The sequence below is a fragment of the Anabrus simplex genome, chromosome 3 (genome assembly GCF_040414725.1).
Source record: "Anabrus simplex isolate iqAnaSimp1 chromosome 3, ASM4041472v1, whole genome shotgun sequence".
Taxonomy (NCBI): Eukaryota; Metazoa; Arthropoda; class Insecta; order Orthoptera; family Tettigoniidae; genus Anabrus; species Anabrus simplex.
In genome coordinates, this window is record NC_090267.1 from 44584106 (window position 1) to 44605193 (window position 21088).

General features: G+C 41.5%; 1 protein-coding gene across 1 annotated transcript in view; it reads left to right on the top strand.

The window, feature by feature from the left end:
- Positions 1 to 21088, top strand: part of LOC136866983 (nose resistant to fluoxetine protein 6) — a 159240-nt gene that overhangs the window by 62697 nt on the left and 75455 nt on the right. The window contains exon 6 of the mRNA XM_068226787.1: positions 13873 to 14033. Coding sequence (XP_068082888.1) covers positions 13873 to 14033 — 161 coding nt within the window. The remainder of the gene's footprint in view (positions 1 to 13872; positions 14034 to 21088) is intronic.

Sequence of the window (21088 nt, forward strand, 5' to 3'; positions counted from 1 at the left end):
AGTGGTACGAGGGCTGGAACGGGCTCCACTCAGCCTCAGGAGGTCAACTGAGTAGAGAGTGGGTTCGATTCCCACCTCAGCCATCCTGGAAGTGGTTTTCCGTGCTCTCCCACTTCTCCTCCAGGCAAATGCCGGGATGGTACCTAACTTAAGGCCACGGCCGCTTCCTTCCCTCTTCCTTGTCTATCCCCTCCAAACTTCCCATCCCCCTCCAAGGCTCCTGTTCAGCATAGCAGCTGAGGCCACCTGGGCGAGGTACTGGTCATCCTCCCCAGTTGTATCCCGGAACCAAAGTCTGAAGTTCCACCCTTCAGGCGGCTGAGGTGGGATCCCTCGTTGAGTCCGAGGGAAAACCCAACCCTGGAGGGTAAACAGTTTAAGAAGAAGAAGAAGAAGAAGGTTTTAAACAATGTACTTGCAGTTTCACCCACTGACTCTTGGTAACAGTATACAGTCAGGGTCTTCGCAGACATACACTGGGACTAACTGATTGCTATTTTAAGTTACACAGCCTAATCTAAACTGAATGAGCAAATTTTAGCAGGAATATCACCGTAAGTACAGCAACGATAAAAGAGGGAAAATATTCCTCACGACATACTACTGTTACGTCCAGGAAAAATGCGACAGAACTCGCGAAAACCTCACGTATAACCCAAGAGGAACGCTACAAAAATGTACAATATACCACCACTCATACAGAGCAACCAAATACAAAATCATTTTACTTCGCGTTTGGTTCTGTGTTCATGCTTGACAACCTAAATATTTTCCGCGTGCGTCGAATAACATACTTTACGCGTGTCATCAATGAATCGCTCCCAAAAATTTCGTACATGCCGAAATCCAAAAATATAATAAATACTTTTAATACAATTGATTTCACAAAGTGGCTACTTTTACTTGCAAGATTATGTGCAAGTGTTTATACTGCTTTTTCGTGTAACCTCTGGCGTGTGCGCTAAGCACTTCGAGTGTGTTTTACAATTAACATGTACCCAAGCTACATAGCTGTTCCGCCAGCGTAAGACGGAGTGAATCTCGAGGGAGACGAACAGCCATCAGCCCGCCACCCCACGAGAAGGAGGCTTAAAGCTCTTGCGTCAACCAAGCGACATGAATTCCGCTGGCGTGGTTCTCTTTTTGCGCCGGTAAAGAAACCCAACTCGCTGGAGAGACGTGGACTGCAGTAAACCGAACGGGTTATGGAGAGAGCTGTACTTGCCTTGACATAGTTGTTCACAGTTTTTAACTTGATAAAGAAACGTTCTAAGGAATAATAAGAAATTAAAAATACAAAATTCTTTGCCCAACAGCGCCGGGGTAGCCGGGGTTCAGTGCACGCCACTGATCAAAAGGTTGTGTAACGAAATATTGTCATGTAGCAAAATGTGTGATGTGATGTTACCAAGCAACAAAATGTGTGACTTGATGTTACCTAGCAACAAAATGTGTGACATAATGTTACCTAGCAACAAAATGTGTGACATAATGTTACCTAGCAACAAAATGTGTGGCGTGATGTTACCTAGCAACAAAATGTGTGACATAATGTTACCTAGCAACAAAATGTGTGACTTGATGTTACCTAGCAACAAAATGTGTGACATAATGTTACCTAGCAGCAAAATGTGTGACATAATGTTACCTAGCAACAAAATGTGTGACTTGATGTTACCTAGCAACAAAATGTGTGACGTGATGTTACCTAGCAACAAAATGTGTGACGTGATGTTACCTAGCAACAAAATGTGTGGCGTGATGTTACCTAGCAACAAAATGTGTGACATAATGTTACCTAGCAACAAAATGAGTGACATAATGTTACCTAGCAGCAAAATGTGTGATGTGATGTTACCTAGCAACAAAATGTGTGACATAATGTTACCTAGCAGCAAAATGTGTGACATAATGTTACCTAGCAACAAAATGTGTGACGTGATGTTACCTAGCAACAAAATGTGTGATGTGATGTTACCTAGCAACAAAATGTGTGATGTGATGTTACCTAGCAACAAAATGTGTGACGTGATGTTACCTAGCAACAAAATGCGTGGCGTGATGTTACCTAGCAACAAAATGTGTGACATAATGTTACCTAGCAAGAAAATGTGTGACTTGATGTTACCTAGCAACAAAATGTGTGACATAATGTTACCTAGCAGCAAAATGTGTGACATAATGTTACCTAGCAACAAAATGTGTGACGTGATGTTACCTAGCAACAAAATGTGTGATGTGATGTTACCTAGCAACAAAATGTGTGATGTGATGTTACCTAGCAACAAAATGTGTGGCGTGATGTTACCTAGCAACAAAATGTGTGATGTGATGTTACCTAGCAACAAAATGAGTGACATAATGTTACCTAGCAAAAAAATGTGTGACATAATGTTACCTAGCAGCAAAATGTGTGATGTGATGTTACCTAGCAACAAAATGTGTGACCTCATGTTACCTAGTAACAAAATGTGTGACATAATGTTACCAAGCAACAAAATGTGTGACATAATGTTACCTAGCAACAAAATGTGTGACGTGATGTTACCTAGCAACAAAATGTGTGACGTGATGTTACCTAGCAACAAAATGTGTGACGTGATGTTACCTAGCAACAAAATGTGTGACGTGATGTTACCTAGCAACAAAATGTGTGACGTGATGTTACCTAGCATCAAAATGTGTGACGTGATGTTACCTAGCAACAAAATGTGTGGCGTATTGTTACCTAGCAACAAAATGTGTGACGTGATGTTACCTAGCAACAAAATGTGTGACGTGATGTTACCTAGCAAGAAAATGTGTGACGTGATGTTACCTAGCAACAAAATGTGTGACGTGATGCTACCTAGCAACAAAATGTGTGGCGTGATGTTACCTAGCAACAGAATGCCTGGCGTGATGTTACGTAGAAACAGTACCTTGAGAGCTGTGATTCCATGGATCTGTATGCCATGGCCATCCATCAATACTTCACATCACAGATTGCACGGTTACTAGGTAAGATGGCGCCACACCCTAGTCTGTAGCAACTCGAGCGGTAACCCATTGTATGGAAGGTTAATTCCCAGAACTACGTCACCTCACAAAGAAGTAAGCGATAAAAGTCTGCCAAGTGGAGCATCTAATGATTTATTAGGTGATCCGACCGCGACCCTTTCTGCAGTACCAAACTGGGGATTCTCTTCTATATTCTCCAATTCCCCCTTCGTCTTACCTAGGGTTCCATCTTCAGACCTATTACAATCCCTCATAACATATTTATTTTCAATAAGAATGTAGTATATCTAAATATATCCTTCCTTGTCAGGGTATTCTTTGCCTAACGCAGCTGCTTCCCTCCGGTTCTTCTTATGATATTCAAATCTCTGCCTCTTCTCTCGTGTTTACGTGAATGTCACTTTTTATGTTATTACCACTCCGGCCTTTTAGGCAGTTATAGGTTAGAATGCAAACTTACCGACTCTAGTTATTACTTACGTGAACATGTACCCGTCTCTTTCTAAGATTATTAGTTACTGCCCAGAAATGTTTCCCTGCTGCTTGACCTAACATTTCCAGGTTAATACCAAAACCTTCCGATGACTTCTTGGGTTCTCCAATTATTTTTTTCTCTCTGTTTCTTTCATCTCGGAACCTGTCTGCATCAGTCCGTGTTAGGAGCCACTTCAGATATTGCCTGATTGTAACCACTTTCCCTTTACAACGTTTTCACAGCGATGCTTGCCTAGACTATTTAACAGACAGGGTGATTTGTAATCTACAATAATACACGTTACCTTGTAGTCATCAATCCCCAAATACGTAACAAACAAAAATCAAATTTTTACGTTATAGCCGATATATTTATCCGAAAATGTGGTCAAAATATGTCGTTTTATTCGATATGTCGTAATAAGCGATGTCGTACTAAATACAGTGTTTATGTAGGATTGATATGGGACCGTTTAATTTCGCCGTTATATCCGATACGTCGTTAAAAGCAATGCCGCAAAAAACGGTTTCGACTGTGGTTATATTTGAGTTTGCCAACGGATTACATTGGTCAAGGAAAACACTTACTGAATAATGTTTCGAGATCCAATAATTGATTCGGTATATCCAGTTATGTGGGAATTACTGAAAGGAATTTATTTTTCTGCATCACATCAGGTTCCTTAAAAATTACACGAAATAGAAGTCTTCGTAAAGTGTTTCAGGTTGAAATTGTACAACAATAATAATGATCTAAATGTCCAACATAATATTCTGAAGAGGAATAAAATTCACTTTGCGTTATTTGGACACAACAAGCGTTCATGCTGGGCAGTGGACGCTTGACAGGCAAAGATCCGTCAGGGATGTATTGCTTGATAGTTGTACAGCCTCTAAACAAATGAACAAATGAATACTGTCCTCTGAATTAAAAGTTCCCAGATGCTAGTTGTTGGGCTGTAGAAATAGGTGAACTTTCTTTATCAGAGTCCGGTAGATTGTAAGTCTACAGGATCACCACGAATGTGCAGATCTTGTGATGATCTCTAAGCAAATCACTGAGTTTACAAAGGTTTGGGGAGGGATGCAATTTAGAACGTGAATCCACTGAGTTGTTGGTTATTATTACTACTTACTGTGTAATTGGAGCAGTTTCAATTTTCAAATTTAGAATTTCTCTTATGTAGTAGCGTCTCGCAGGAGCACGCGAACACCCACATTATTTCGCTGGCATTACATTTTTAATAATTATTGTGGAAGAACAACAGTTAAGTAACGTTTTGTTGAATCAGTTGTCAGTGTAATCAAGCATTTAAATCAAAGGCGGGCACAATTCGGCTTACTGAGATGCGCTCCAGCGCAGGTAGGTAAAGGAACAGAATGCAGCCTAGCAGCTGCTTGCACGGCTCTCAGTTACAGCTAGTGAAGGTCGACTATCTAATCAAATAGAAGTTTTAAATAGATTTATTGTGCCTAATATCTCGTTCCAGCCGGCCCCGTGGTGTAGGGGTAGCGAGCCTGCCTCTTACTCGGGTTCGATTCCCGGCCAGGTCAGAGAATTCTACCTGAATCTGATTGCTGGTTTGAGGTCCACTAAGCCCAAGTTATTAGACTTGAGGAACTATCTGATGGTTAGATAGTGGTCCCGGTCTAGAAAGCCGAGAATAACGCCGAGATTATTCGTCGTGCTGATCAGACAACACCTTGTAATCTGCAGGCCTTCGGGCTGAATATCGGTCGCTTGGTACGCTAAGGCCCTTTAGGGCTCTAATGCCCTGAGGTTAGGTTAATATCTCGTTCCATTCAGTGAAATAAATTACGCCGAGGAAAAGGTATGAGCTATTTTGTGTAAGAAAATAAGTTATTTTGTATACAAACGCCATTTGCTAAGTACATAAGTTTAATTTTCTTAATTTCATTAGGTTTTCATTAGGAAACAGTATTACTTTGACATGTGATAACTAAATAGTCCTTTGATACTGCATTTAGTCAGTGAAATACTGTAGGCCAACATAAACACTCGTTTAGGAATACAGCACAATGAACGACGAGTAAACTGTGCGATTGTATTGCTTAAACATAATATACTCAGCTTGGTACATTGCTGTGGCTTCGCTTGCGATCGCCATCTGCTCTCGGCTCTGACCGCGCTCATGCTCTTACCTCAAGGAGCGGGACTCTCCCATTGCCCAACTACGATTAAAATGCTGTCCTGCCAGAAGACCGCAAGCGAGTAAAGACTACAACGTTTGGCAGTTTGCACAACTGGGATGTAAAGGGGCAAATGCTCCTTGAATGGATTACAAGCACAGATTTTTAGTGATCCTGCAGAGATAAAATTCGACATGAACGCCTAAAGAGGGGAGCATTTGTCAAGGTTGAGGGGAGCATTTGTCAAGGTTATGGCCACGTGCGTATTTTGTGAGTCATATCTTCTGTAGCAAGTTGACTCGAGGAGCGTGCAATGTAGCCAAACTATGAGCACATACTGGTAATTGCGATAGATTTAGGGTAATTTTAATGGTTCGTTGCAGGATCCGTTAAGTTACATTTTCTAGTCCCACACCTTCAGCAACTACGTTCATTTTACTACACTTTGATATAAGATAATTTTGTTTCATCACCACTGGTTAAATTCTAAAACGCTTGGTAACAGATACGTATAATGTATCATTAGGCTACAGTTCTCCACCAAATATCGTAATGGCACTAAAGCTAGTGATTTATTTCTTTATTTTATTCTTAATTAATCGCCTTACACTTCAGGGTTACTTCTTCCCTCGGACTCAGCAAGGGATCCCACCTCTACCGCCTAAAGGGCAGTGTCCTGGAGCCTTAGACATCGGGTGGGGGGTATAAAACTGGGGTGAAGACCAGTACCTCGCCCAGGCGGTCTCTCCTTCTATGCTGAATAGGAGCCTTGTGGGGGATGGGATGATCGGAAGGGATAGACAAGGAAGAGGGAAGGAAGCGGCCTTAAGTTATGTGCCTGGAGGAGATATGGAAAATCACGGAAAACACTTCGAGGAAGGCTGAGGTGGGAATCGAATCCCCTCTACTCAGATGACCACCAGAGGATGAGTGGAACCCATTTCAGCCCTCGTACCACTTTACAAATTACATGGCAGAGCAGAGAATTGAACCCGGGACTACAGGGTGGCAATTAATCACACTAAGAGTTAGTAATTTCAGCAATTAAAAAAGAAAATATGCTCCCCGATTTCATGAAATAGCCTGTTGCATGATATAAATAATTCTAATTACTTGGTTACGTTTAGTTTAACATTTGTACAATTATTTTCAGTGACTTGGTCTTAAGTTGGTACGCAAAGACAGATGAGTACGCTCCAAACATGTATCGTGTAGTACCGCACCTCTTATATTTACTACTGAAGTTCACATGTGCCAGCATGTGTTCGAGTTTGAGAGTTGTATTATACCCGCACAAATGGGAGAATAAAACCACGAGGGTAAAACCAAGGGCAAATTGTCCCTACTTTTACATCCTGGGGTATACGAAATTCCCTGTACTTGCGGCAAGGTATACATTGGCCAAACATGCCAGTCCATTGGTACCGTATCAAGGAACATAAACATAATATTCGGCTCAACCAGCCAGATAAATCAGCAATAGCTGAGCACGCTCTATCGTCAGGTCATGATGTCATGTTCCAAGATACTCGAGCTCTTGCTCACACTAGACACTACAGGTCCAGGATTGTACGGGAAGCTGTGGAAATACCTAGAAATCCTGACAATTTCAACAAGGACACTGGCTATCAATTAAGTAATACCTGGCTGCCAGCCATTAAGGATTTACGTAGGTATAGTCCGTTTTGGTTGAAAGCGTCCTGCGCGAGAAATGGTTGCGCATGCAGTGGTGGGAGCTATCGTCCCCCCACTCCTACAGCAGGTCCAGTCGCCAGGCTAGCGCTGAAGTGAAAACTTCTCTCAAGCGGCGCGTGTTGTTACGTGCGGGCTAAGTTGAAATTACTGAAGTGACGAGCATGGCTTCTAGGTCCTCTTCTAAATCTGGGAGACCACTGCGAGGCTAGGCACGTGAAAGTGTTTATACCATGAGTGAACATATGAAACATATCATCCAGATCTCAATCACACTGAGTCGGTTTGGGGAGATATCAAAGGAGAGGTCAGTGATAAGAATATATCTCACCGGGCGAGTTGGCCGTGCGCGTAGAGGCGCGTGGCTGTGGACTTACATCCGGGAGATAGTAGGTTCGAATCCCACTATCGACAGCCCTGAAGATGGTTTTCCGTGGTTTCCCATTTCCACACCAGGCAAATGCTGGGGCTGTACCTTAATTAAGGCCACGGCCGCTTCCTTCCAACTCCTAGGCCTTTCCTATCCCATCGTCGCCATAAGACCTATCTGTGTCGGTGTGACGTAAAGCCCCTAGCAACAAAAAAAAAAGAATATATCTCAATTAATAGTAATACAGCACAATTAGTTTTTTAGCATAAAAATGTGTGCCATAGCATCTCTAATGCCTTCACTGTTCATAAATGAGGCGCTCCTATTCCCAATATAAATAAAAATGCTTATTCTGTACGAAATATTTCTCTGTCTTATAGATCACTCGTGACTTGACAGCAGACACACTCGACAAAAAGGAAGCTCTTTGCGGATATTGCTTGCACAGTATTCGCAAGACAAACGGAAAAAAATCTTGCGACCACGTAAAAGACACTGAGCAGGAATACTGGGAGCGTGACAACACCATGCATAAGGAATTAGAATTAGACCAGTCCGACATCAACCTCGGTGAAGCTTCAGATGACACTGATTCAGACGAGAGTGAAGATTATTCTGAATAATTTGTAAATAAGATCCCTGAACTCCGAATATTAAACAAACGTGATCATAGAACACGTAAGAAGTCCGATAATATTTTTGCTCTGTTTTTTGAGACAGATTTATATTGTCTATTGTTCCAGAGCATTTCGTTGTTGTTTTTGTTGCTGCTGTTGCTGTAGGAGACCTGTTCTCCCAGTCATAACAATAGCAGGTTATTCAAGAGTATTATATATTATTATATTTCTTCTGATGGAGAAGAAAAGTAGACATTGTTAATGTTATTATGAAATTAGCTGAAGTATTTCTACTAATGCTTCTTCTATGCATTTTCCCGACAAATTTGCATTAATTAATCTCTTATACGTATTTCACTAGAAATCACGTTAAGTAGATTATATCTCCAGGCTGTCAGTGGAAACAACTTCCTCCTATTCGTTAGGCGATTGATGAACTGATAGCGCGTACCGATGCGCTTTTCCTTGGTATACAGTACAGTACAGTTTCAAACGAACTTCCTTTATTCGCAGTATTACCAGTTGCAAGTTACTGTCATATGTTCAATTGATTTTCTACCAAATGGTTCAAACCTTTCAATTTTATATAACAGATTTCATATTCGTAAGAATGTATAATAAGAATGTATAAGAATAAATTAGAGGCTACAGAGTGCCAAAATATTGACCTCCACTTTTACTATACACTGAGATTTATTTCACGTTGTGTCGAAAGCATCATCCGATATGAATTCTTTTAGGCATGACCCTCTGATTTCTTGACGTCACCAACATTTACGACGAAAGTTACGAAGTATTTCCGTGCTGGAATAGAACTGAAATTTTAGAATGTTGTGCTCAAAGGCCTGTGTAGTTAATGGACAAGGTTTTAAGGCAGACAATCGAAATATGAGACTCGATTTGTACAATGTAGGGTACTATTTTATTTTCGCTAGTTTATCATATTAAGTAATTCCTACACTTTTGAGTTAGTGTGATGTATGTACACCGATGAGCCATTGCATAATGACCACCCCGACCCGGGAACGTATCGCGCCTAAGCTTTCCACACTATTTCAGTCAGTTCCCAGGGCTACGTCCACTGCCTGAACTCGACTGTGTCAGCTGGAGGAAAGGTTCAAGTTCTTCCCCCACCACCAGCGCGAACGCTCCCATACTTCCTCGCACACGAGGCCAGGCCACACCTCCGGTCGTCCAGAAAGACGCTTACTACGAAGATGGACTATAGTTCTCTTCTCTGTCCCTTCTCTATTGTTACTTCGTTTCGGTGTTTTCCAAATTCGTACGTTCCTCATCGTCAGATGTTTCATTCCAGGCTTGTATAGATGTCATACCTTCATATGTGCGTACACCTGTTATGTTATGTGACCCTCTCAGACTGATTCTAATAGTTCCGTTAGCTTCCGCTTCGAACGCTAGCGCTGTACCGCGTCCATGGAGCCATCTGTTGACGAATGAACGTACCATTTCTATAGGGTAACGTATAAATTCAAACCTCATTGTTTTAGACGCTGCCTACGCTATAATACAAGGCCTTGAAATACACTCATGGAAAGGGGTGGCATCCTAGTTCACCATTCAGCCACTAGGATCGCGTTCTTGACCACTTGTGTTCGCATGGCCGTATATGTCAATAAGTTAGTAAGTCATATCCCAAATAAACAGACCTGCATATTTTTGTGAGTATTGGAAGTACTTAATTTATAGAGCGGTGCTTCATTGGCTTGGATAAGTTACTGAAGTTTCAAAACTTTCCTTTTGAGAGGCTTCTTATCAAGTTTTAAAACTTTCTCTCTCCTACTAGAGTGGCTGGGAGCAATGTTGTCTAATAGAGGTCTCACAAATTTTTGGAGTAGAAAAAGAGGTGATTTATCTTCTTTACACTTCCCACACTTAATTTCACTGATGAACATGTCTTTTGAAAAAAAAATGCACACTTGTTAGTGACTCCTTTCGGGGCAAGTACTACACAGCACAGGTGACAAATTCCGTCGTGCACTGCAGAAGTGCCACAGACGATGATTTTGAGTATCTGAGGACTCCTCGATCTTGAAAACGAATAAGACACATTGTTGAACTTTGAATAGCTGGAGAAGGGATATGTTCCAAAGTGCCTTCACAGTCCGTTTTTTCTTCTACTACACGCACTAAGTATAGTGCTACCATAGCTACAGAAATACCAGGCATGTTAGCTGCTCATCTTGAAACTAATTAATCATATTTATAATAGTAGAGAACTATTTACAATCAAGTATTGTTCAAGAAGATTTGATGTAATTTACCTTGCAAGGGTTTTGTAACGATGGAGATTATGTGCTCAGGAAGCTGCGGAATTTGCACATATTCGCGACTTTCATGCACTCCATCTTTTTCATCCATCTGGGACTCTCCTGATTGTAGTAAACTGGCTCGTACAGTGTGGGTCTTCTCTTCATCTCTCAGCTCAACATTGCCATGTTTTGATGTCGCATTAATCCTAGTGTGGAGCATTGTTTCGATTGCGTCTTAGGTAGCTGAAGAAAAGCTCGATGTCATAGCTCGTTAGGTTCCTCGTCAATAGATAATGTAAATGTATACTTAGAGATATTTTACGCAGGGCAGAGTGGATTTAGTAGTCAACATCAATGCATGATAATTTCCCTCGTGAATCTTTTCACCTCCTCTGAATGCATTTTAATTTTCTTAATATATGGCAGGACATCATTAATTAACCAACTGAGACGTTCGTCTTCAGTCCAAAAATGCTCGTTTGTTCTCATTCCTGGAATATGTAGCATGTGAGGTGCTGCAGAATTCATGCGCTCGAACCATTTCATAAAATGCTCCATGAAACAAGTGGTTTATTTTAAACTATGTCTTTGATGCTCTCGGGACAAACCAGCTCCATACTTCTCAAAATAGAAATTGTTTCAGGGGAAAGTACAATAGTTTTCTTTCTTGCTAGTACATTCATTTCCTCCAAATTTGTTCGGAAAATTACTTTTAGGTTATTTTCCTTACCAGTTTCATAATTGATGATTTCTGAGTTTCAAGAGGCCTTTCAAATGATCGCCGGTCACGGTAGCATTATTTACAAAAAAAGTCCCGTGTCAAATTTTGGGATCGTACGATTTTTATTACGTAACTGGGATGAAAACTTAGGAACGAAGGCCTAGTTAAATCAGCTGGAAGTCGCATTTCATGCGTAATGCTTCCTCTGTATAATGATTCGTATATTGAACATTCACTGGAATCTCTTGAAACGAAATTCCACTACCTTTAATTTCTCGTGAATAAACCATGGTTGGAATTGCGAATGGTTAACATCAGACGGATACACACATTCACAACCAACTCACTTAATTATCACGTTTCAAGGCGCTAACCTACTTGACAGGGGGCAAGAAAGCGATCCTAGCAGCCCGGCATTGAGTTTTAACGTGACCACTTCGATGGCCTCTTACGGGCTCTGTTTCAAGGCCTTGTATTATAGACTTCAATAAGTACGGGCCGTGAAAGCATCAATGGCGATAGGAGGATTGTTAATTACGTAGGCCATCTAGAAATTACGAATAAGTTGCCTATTCCTTTTCTTGTAAAGTAACAGTATTTATCGGGGAAATATGAGCACATACGACAGATCTATGATGCAGCAATCATATACCGGCCGGTACTGGTGTCAGTACCACAGCAGCAGTGACTCTAAATGATGGCTCGTATTTTTTTCCTGCCACTTGCGACGTTCGGTCAGTGATAAAGTTTCTATGGAAATTGCGATGGGCCATTCAAATCAAGAGGTGTGGAACGCTAAGTGCAGGTGTTGTATTGATCCATGGCAGTGCTCGCTCACATACGGCTCGACATTCAGCAGCTCTTCTGCAGAAGTTCGGCTGGGAGGTGGTTGATCGACCACCGTACAGACCCGATCTTGCTCCCAGGGATTTTTGTCATTTCTTGCACCTGAATAAATTCCTGTCCTCCTGTCAGCATTTTCACACGGACGAAGAGCTGAGGACGAATATCACACGCTGGTTCCTTTCCCAAGCGGCAAACGTCTGCGAAACCGGCATACACAAAAGTATCCCACGATATGATGAGTGTTTCAGTTCTGATGGTTATGCCAAAAAGTACCTCCAGCTTTGTTGTATCGGCTGGCAATAGAGCTTTTCATGTAATTATGCTGTCTTTTTTAACAGGAAAACTTAATTTCTGGATGGTTCTCGTATGTACTTACACTATAATTTTTGCGAGAGAGTTGTGACTTGATGAATTATTTTAATAATTTAGTGGTTAGGTAGGAATGAGTGCCGGCCCCACTGTGCCTCTTATCCGCAGGCCCCAGGTTCAATTGTCGGACAAGTTAGGTTTTTTTGTCTGAATCTGAGGGCTGGTTTGAAGTCCACTCCACCCACGTGATTACAATCGAGGAGGTATATAACGGTGAGTTGGCGACACCGGTCTAGAAAAGCAAGAATAACAACAGAGAGGATTCGTTGTGCTGGCCACGCGATACCTCATAATCTACCGGCCTTCTGGGCTGCTTTGGCATGAGGTTTGGCTTGGTTTTTGCGGGAAAGTGTACAGATGAGCTTTCGCAATAAGGTAAGTTTCTCTGTTGTTTGCTTTTCCGAATTTATTCAGCTAGAGTGAACGTCCAGCTACTTTGTCCACGAGACACTGCTCTTGTCGTGCTCCCTTTCAAACACTTAGGCCTCTTTCACATCACCTGCTGCTTTCTACGCCACTCTACTCGACCAGATGTGTAGAAAGGGGCTCGGAGCATTCACACGTGCGCTACCTCCCTCCACTCTCAACAGCAGGCCGCTGCCAACCGGCCTGAAATCTCTTCCACTCATGGTGACTGGTAGCTCACTAAATCAGATTAGTTCGTTCACTGTGTGCGCCACAAGTTTGAAACTTTCCTCTCAAATTATCGGTTCCATTCATAGAGGCTGAAAAATTAATAATTGAAATATAAAATACCGTATCACTTACCTTAAAGTTACAGCAAGCCTCTCGTTGGGTGGAATACATTTTTCTCCTGTTGGTGTCCTGACGCTGTAAACTTGCTTTAAGGATTGACAAAAAGTCATAAAACGAATTCCCACTCATACGAAAATAATTAAAGAATATTTTTGGATCTCGGGTACGTTCATCTAGAAGAAAACGATGAGCTCCTCGTTCCAGGGGATATGAATTCAATTGATGGACCCAATGAACCCTAGTACTCGCCTTTCTCCTCAATCTTATTATCAAGAATATAAATTCCACGGATAACGTTCGCGTTAATCTCCTTAGTCGAAAGTCAAACTGAGATCCAAAAGATGTGCTGGGGACTGGAAGTTGCCGGCAAGTTGCCGGAAGTGGACATCAAGGGAAAACAGTGTCTGTGCAGTGGAATCGAGTGAAGTGGAGTAGAGTAGCGTGGCGTGTCGTGGCGTGGAGTGGCGTGGAGTGGAGTGGAGTGGAAAGCAGATGATCGTGCGGAAGGGGCCTGAGGGCCTCTCTTGAGGATAATGCATCACAGTTTAAGAACCAAACTAGAAACTGTAAATATGTAGGCTATAGGCAGCATGGTTCTTGTTACAGTTTACTCGAGCCAAGATCTCATCGCTGATGGTTGCGGGATATTTCTCCGTGGATACGTTCTTATTGCTGAGCGGATTGCTTGTCGGCTACGTCTTCCTCAACTTAGTGGCTGAGACGAAGACCATGAATTTTAAAGTATTCTACATACATCGCTTGGTGAGGTAAAATGTTTATTAATTAACTAATAAATTTATTTATTTATTTATACGTACATAATCATTCGTGTATATACTGTTATCCCTTTCAGTGTTCAGTTTGCATGCCTCTCTGAAATTACTAACCGCCGCCATAATCCTTTGTTTGTAACTAGCCGTGAGGCCTCGATTATTTCTGTAACTCTCATCTAAAAATTATCTAACCATCGTCATCTTGGTATCGCTCTACTTCTCTTACCATCCGCGGTCGAGTCCATTATTTTCCTAGGTAACCTATCCTCCTCCATTCGCCACATGTGACCCACCACCGAAACCAGTTTATGACAACTCCTTCACTAACCGAGTTCATTTCTAACTTACACTTTTTCTCCTTTTTCTGAGTACTCTCTGGCCATTGTTCTCTCATAATCGTACCAGCGATCATTCTCGTTACTTCCATGTCTGTTACTTCTAAGCTATGAATAATTTTTCGTGATTCCACCCAGCTATCACTCCCGTAAAGCAAAATTGGTGACCCGTGAAAAGATAGCTTCGTCCTGAAGTTCACTTCATTCTTACAGAATACTGCGAAATCGCTGAATTAGGTTTGCCCCACCGTGATTTAATATTACTAACTACACTACCATCCTGAAAGAATACACATCCGAAATACTTGAAACTATTTACGGTACCTGTTACAGGTTTGTACTTTCAAACTGACATTCAGTTCTCATTGATTTCTTATGTACTGATATAATAGCCTTGGAGAGGCTAATTTTCGTACCATACTCATCGCACCTATTTTGAAGTTCCAAAATATTAGATTGCTATCTTTCAGCACAATCAGCCATTCACACTACGTCGCCGGCACAGATCAAACTGCTGACTAGGTTTCTATCAAACCTGCCATTTTACGCATTTCAGTAGATGATTCACGTAAATTATAAAATCAAAACCTTGTGTAACTCCTGCAAGTAGGTTCAACCTAGAACAATTCTACCATTAATTCTCACTGCAGTCCAGTCGTCAGGTTTTGGTAGCCTTTAACAATCTGTCCTTAATCGCATACACCTACAACAGGGTGAACATCTTTTCCCTCTATAATCTGACATATGCTCACTCTAGATCTATGGAACATAAATATAAATGTCTATTCCTCTCGAAGTATTTTTCAGATATCTGGCGCATACTGAAAATCTCATCTTGATAATACCTCTGTTGTCTCCATCCACACTGGCTTTCATCCAACTTAACCTCACACTGACAGCACCCTCCCTAACAAAATGACAGTGAACACATTTCCTGGTACACTGATCAATTACACTAACTGACAGAGCAAATGCAACACCAAGAAGGAGTGGTCAGAACTTTATGCCAACTGCAGGGTAGAATGACGTCACTGAGGTATGCTCATGATGTGAAATGCGCCGCTGTGCTGCGCACGTAGCGAGCGATAAATGGGACACGGCGTTGGCGAATGGCCCACTTCGTACCGTGATTTCTCAGCCGACATTCATTGTAGAACGTGTTGTCGTGTGCCACAGGACCCGTGTATAGCTAAGAATGCCAGGCCGCCGTCAACGGAGGCATTTCCAGCAGACAGACGACTTTACGAGGGGTATGGTGATCGGGCTGAGAAGGGCAGGTTGGTCGCTTCGTCAAATCGCAGCCGATACCCACAGGGATGTGTCCACGGTGCAGCGCCTGTGGCGAAGATGGTTGGCGCAGGGACATGTGGCACGTGCGAGGGGTCCAGGCGCAGCCCGAGTGACGTCAGCACGCGAGGATCGGCGCATCCGCCGCCAAGCGGTGGCAGCCCCGCACGCCACGTCAACCGCCATTCTTCAGCATGTGCAAGTCACCCTGGCTGTTCCAATATCGACCAGAACAATTTCCCGTCGATTGGTTGAAGGAGGCCTGCACTCCCGGCGTCCGCTCAGAAGACTACCATTGACTCCACAGCATAGACGTGCACGCCTGGCATGGTGCCGGGCTAGAGCGACTTGGATGAGGGAATGGCGGAACGTCGTGTTCTCCGATGAGTCACGCTTCTGTTCTGTCAGTGATAGTCACCGCAGACGAGTGTGGCGTCGGCGTGGAGAAAGGTCAAATCCGGCAGTAACTGTGGAGCGCCCTATCGCTAGACAACGCGGCATCATGGTTTGGGGCGCTATTGCGTATGATTCCACGTCACCTCTAGTGCGTATTCAAGGCACGTTAAATGCCCACCGCTACGTGCAGCATGTGCTGCGGCCGGTGGCACTCCCGTACCTTCAGGGGCTGCCCAATGCTCTGTTTCAGCAGGATAATGCCCGCCCACACACTGCTCGCATCTCCCAACAGGCTCTACGAGGTGTACAGATGCTTCCGTGGCCAGCGTACTCTCCGGATCTCTCACCAATCGAACACGTGTGCGATCTCATTGGACGCCGTTTGCAAACTCTGCCCCAGCCTCGTACGGACGACCAACTGTGGCAAATGGTTGACAGAGAATGGAGAACCATCCCTCAGGACACCATCCGCACTCTTATTGACTCTGTACCTCAACGTGTTTCTGCGTGCATCGCCGCTCGCGGTGGTCCTACATCCTACTGAGTCGATGCCGTGCGCATTGTGTAACCTGCATATCGGTTTGAAATAAACATCAATTATTCGTCCGTGCCGTCTCTGTTTTTTCCCCAACTTTCATCCCTTTCGAACCACTCCTTCTTGGTGTTGCATTTGCTCTGTCAGTCAGTGTAAATACCTCAATAGATGTTACAATCCTTCCTGTTCCCTTGCTTTCATCCATTCAAAGGGCACATTACTGACATTCCACGCTAATCTTATTAATCTGTGAAGCCATTTCATCCCTGGCTTCCCACTATATTTCAGGTCGAATTTCATCTGCTCTTGTTGCTTTATGACATCGGAATTTATTTACCATCCTTGCCACTTCTTCAAACGTCCGACTCGTTGGCTGAATGGTCAGCGTACTGGCCTTCGGTTCAGAGGGTCCCGGGTTCGATTCCCGGTCGGGTCTGGGATTTTAACCTTCATTGGTTAATTCCAGTGGCCCGGGGGCTGGGTGTTTGTGCTGTCCCCAACATCCCTGCAACTCACACACCACACATAACACTATCCTCCACCACAATAACACGCAGTTACCTACATATGGCAGATGCCGCCCACCCTCATCGGAGGGTCTGCCTTGCAAGGGCTGCACTCGGCTAGAAATAGCCACACGAAATTTTTAAAAAAATTAAACTTCTTCAAACGTAATGTCACCAACAACATGAGTTCGGTTGTTCGAGAAATCACCAGAAATATTGCCTTTTACAATGAGAAGATTACCAAGATATTCCTTCGCCCTGTATAGTGAGGACCACCCGTTTTGCCCAAAATACTATTAATTTATTTTTACTTTCTCCCTATCTATCATTATTTATTACTGATGAGAAAGGTTTCTCTAACGCTTGACATAGATTTTCCTGGTTTTTATAAAAATATTCTCACGACTTCTTTCTAATTTCACAGGCCATCGTTAGAATACTCTTGCGAGGTGTGGCTACCTTCTCAGCAGTTTTAATACAAAACTTGGAAAGAGTCCAAATAAGGTTCATAAAATGGATCAGCTACAACGGTTTGGGTACTTCTCCCTCTTCGTCCGATTACGAGTCTTTTTGTGATGCTATGAGCATGAGGACATTGCACTCAGGCCGTAGATGTGCCAATGCCCTCTTCCCTTATAAGTGTCTGACGAATAGAGTGGATTGCTCAACGTTATTGGAGCTGATCCAATGACATGTTCCTCGTCGCAATTCTAGGCAAAGGTATACTTTCATCTGCATAAAGTGAGAACTGTGGCTCGGGCTAACTCATGGCTTGTGAGGGCACTACCATCACTGAATGAGGTAGGTGAATTTGTGGACGTTTTCCACTCACCCCCGTCTAAAATCAGGCGTACCCTCATGGCCTCATGAATGTAGGGAAATATGTAAATATACAAATGTTACTAGGTGTAGTTTAATAATGTCAATTATTTAAGGAGATTTAGTTTTATTTATTTATTTATTTATTTATTTATTTATTTATTTATTTATTTATTTATTTATTTTAGATTTAGTTTGAACTTGGTTATTATTTTAGGGAATTAGTGTTACTTATTTAAGGTGTATTTGTTGCATAGTATGTTTTGTTGAATCATCTTTAATTGGGGAAACAACCTGATCAATAAATCTATCTATCTACTACTTTCACTCTGTTTCTTTCGCATATTATTATTATTATTATTAACAAATACATCGTAACTGGGAAATATCCTGATGGCAGTGATCACTTACATTAATTTAATAATGAATTAAACTTAAAACATAAATACCCAACAACAACAATACCTAACACAAGAGTGCAACAAGCCAAGTCCATGGAAAAAAAGTATCACAAGAAATACTACTAATTTAACATTCTTAATCCAGCATCATCATACACAAATTCACACACAATATCTAAGTGTTTCCAGTGCTTTACACTACGGCTTACAATACTACAGCTTATAATTAATACTAGAATAATATTACAACATCGTCATGAACAAATTCACACGTATACTAAATATTTTAAAATGTTACACTGTAACTTACGGTACATTGAGCGGTCCAGTTAATAACTCTTATCTTAGCATTGCAAATACAGCACGTTAATATAAAATTCACGCATACCTATTCAATACCTTAACACCATAATTTACAATGGGTTGAGCGTTGCACTAAAATATGACACCATCACATATAAAGTTACACACAATTTGGAGTCAGTTCTTGAAGAATCTTACATTTCTGGGAAAAGGCTCTAGGACTTCATCAGGTAATGCATTCCAGTCATTAATTCCCAGATTTACAAACGAATATTCACCATACTTAGTTTCCTGCGATCTATTTTTTACATTATGCTTGATTTTTAGCTTAAAATTAATTTTAAAAATTTCCCCTAACTTTTTAGAGAGTACAACTAGCCCTCGAATGTATCTTTCCGCATTTTTGGGGCAAAAATGACTTATAACTTTAAAAATATGTCCGAGGATTCTTTAAATAACTTTTAGAGTAAAACTTAGATTGGGATGAAAACGAACATCAACACAGAAACCGTTAGTTTTAGAAAACTGATTTTAGCTCAAAATTGACCAAAACGAACTTCTAAGTGATGATGTATATCAACTTACCCCAAGTGCTTCTTTCTAAAGTTTTGGGGTAAAAATGACTTTTGATGTAAAAATGTGCCGGATACTTAAAATAACTTTTAGAGTAAAAATTAGGTTTGGGGGTGAAAACAACCCTTCAGTTAAAAATGAATTAACTCTTCAACCGTTGGTTACAGAAAATGGATATTTAGTTTAAATTAATCAATGATGAACCTTTAACCGGTAATATAGTTTGTACCGGAGGTACACCTTCCCCGTGCATTTGAAGTGAGCATATTTTAGAAGGCCATCTGTGTTTCAGTATATATCTAAAACTATGAATTGGAAGTAATTTGGACCTTTAATCATCAGATGTCTACACTATCGACTTATGTGCCCCCTATGGCGGGAGGAGAGACAATTAATTTTCAAGTGAAAATTCTATTCTATATGTTTGTTAACCTGAAGTGTTTGTACATTGTCTTTTTGGGCCTAATTTGTCAGCACGACTTGGCTTCCTTCTTCCTTAACTTATTAGCCAATCAGAAATCTTTGTATATATTTACGTAGACAATTAGTATTGGGGTGTGTGCAGGCATTCTGCCTAGAGAGTTCTGAAACTTCCCCTCCGCTATATAAGCTGGGCGCTTTTGAGCCATTCCGTCTTCTTCATAGCTGCAGTCTAGTGTGCACACGGTGTTAGTGGAGGCAGGGTAGTCTTGCCCGTCGTCGGAAGGCCCACCAGCTCAAGGTAATGGCAGACATCTTTAAATATGTGAAAGCTCCATAAAGTTAACTCGAGGAGAATGTTTCAAAATTATTTCTTTATGTAAATTTCTTAAGTTAAGCATCATCTTTGAAATGTAAATTTTCAGGCAAATCTAAAGACTCTATTCAAATTCCTGTTGGGAAATATGTAACTTAAAGAATAAAGAGTGTTCACCCTTTATTAATTTAATTCAACTTGGAATGGAGGTGACAATGATTTTATAAAACTTTAAATTCTTCAAAACAATTTTTTGGAATTTAATATTTTTGCCATCTAGTCACACCCTGTAGTATAGATATAGCCTCTGTGAATTCATTCCATAAGCCCATATAGGATTTTAAGTTTTTTCAAAGTGTATGTCAAATGGAGTGCAAGTATTTCGCCTCCTAGCATTTTGATCATGGTCGATTTCTTAAACCTTTTCTTTTGTACATTTAGGCCATTTAGTATGGGCACGTATTGCCTCTCCTTAAGAGACAATTGTGGATTAGATTCTCGAGCAGAAATGACGGCAAACACTGTTTTCGAAGTGATCTAATCTAAAATTTGGATAATAAATCTGTGCCTTTGAGAGGCCGGACTGTAGTAAACTTTGGAGTTCAGTCTCCTAAGATGTAATTGAGTAGAGCAATTATGTTCTCTGATATAGTGTACCTATAGAGCTATAACGCTCATTCCTTGTAAATTGTTGTATTTGATCTGGACTTATGGTCCAATCTTGTTATACGAGCTGACGAGGCCCTGAAGATTATTTATCAATATTTAAATTCAGAAAAAGGAAGGAAAGAAAATTTCAATGTTTAGTGTTTAAATTATGCTCTCATCTTCAGTCTGTCCACCCAATCACCCTGGCATCTTCTTACACCACCGAATACGGCAAAAGGTGGTAGCAGAGCGTGGTTGAATGTGTCTGGACAAAGCTCCTTTTGACGGTTTTTCGTAAAATTTGGAATCGAACTCTAAAATTTATCTGTTTCCCGATTTTTCCAAATTATGTCAACATTTTCTGTCACTATGTCTGATCCTCGAATTAATCACTTCATTGACAATGAAAGTGAGGGTATATACATATGAGGCTGGAGATATTGTGACACATAGTTATGGTGATGCTACGGACAAGTACATCATTGAGGAAGACGAAGCTCAAAAGTGTCG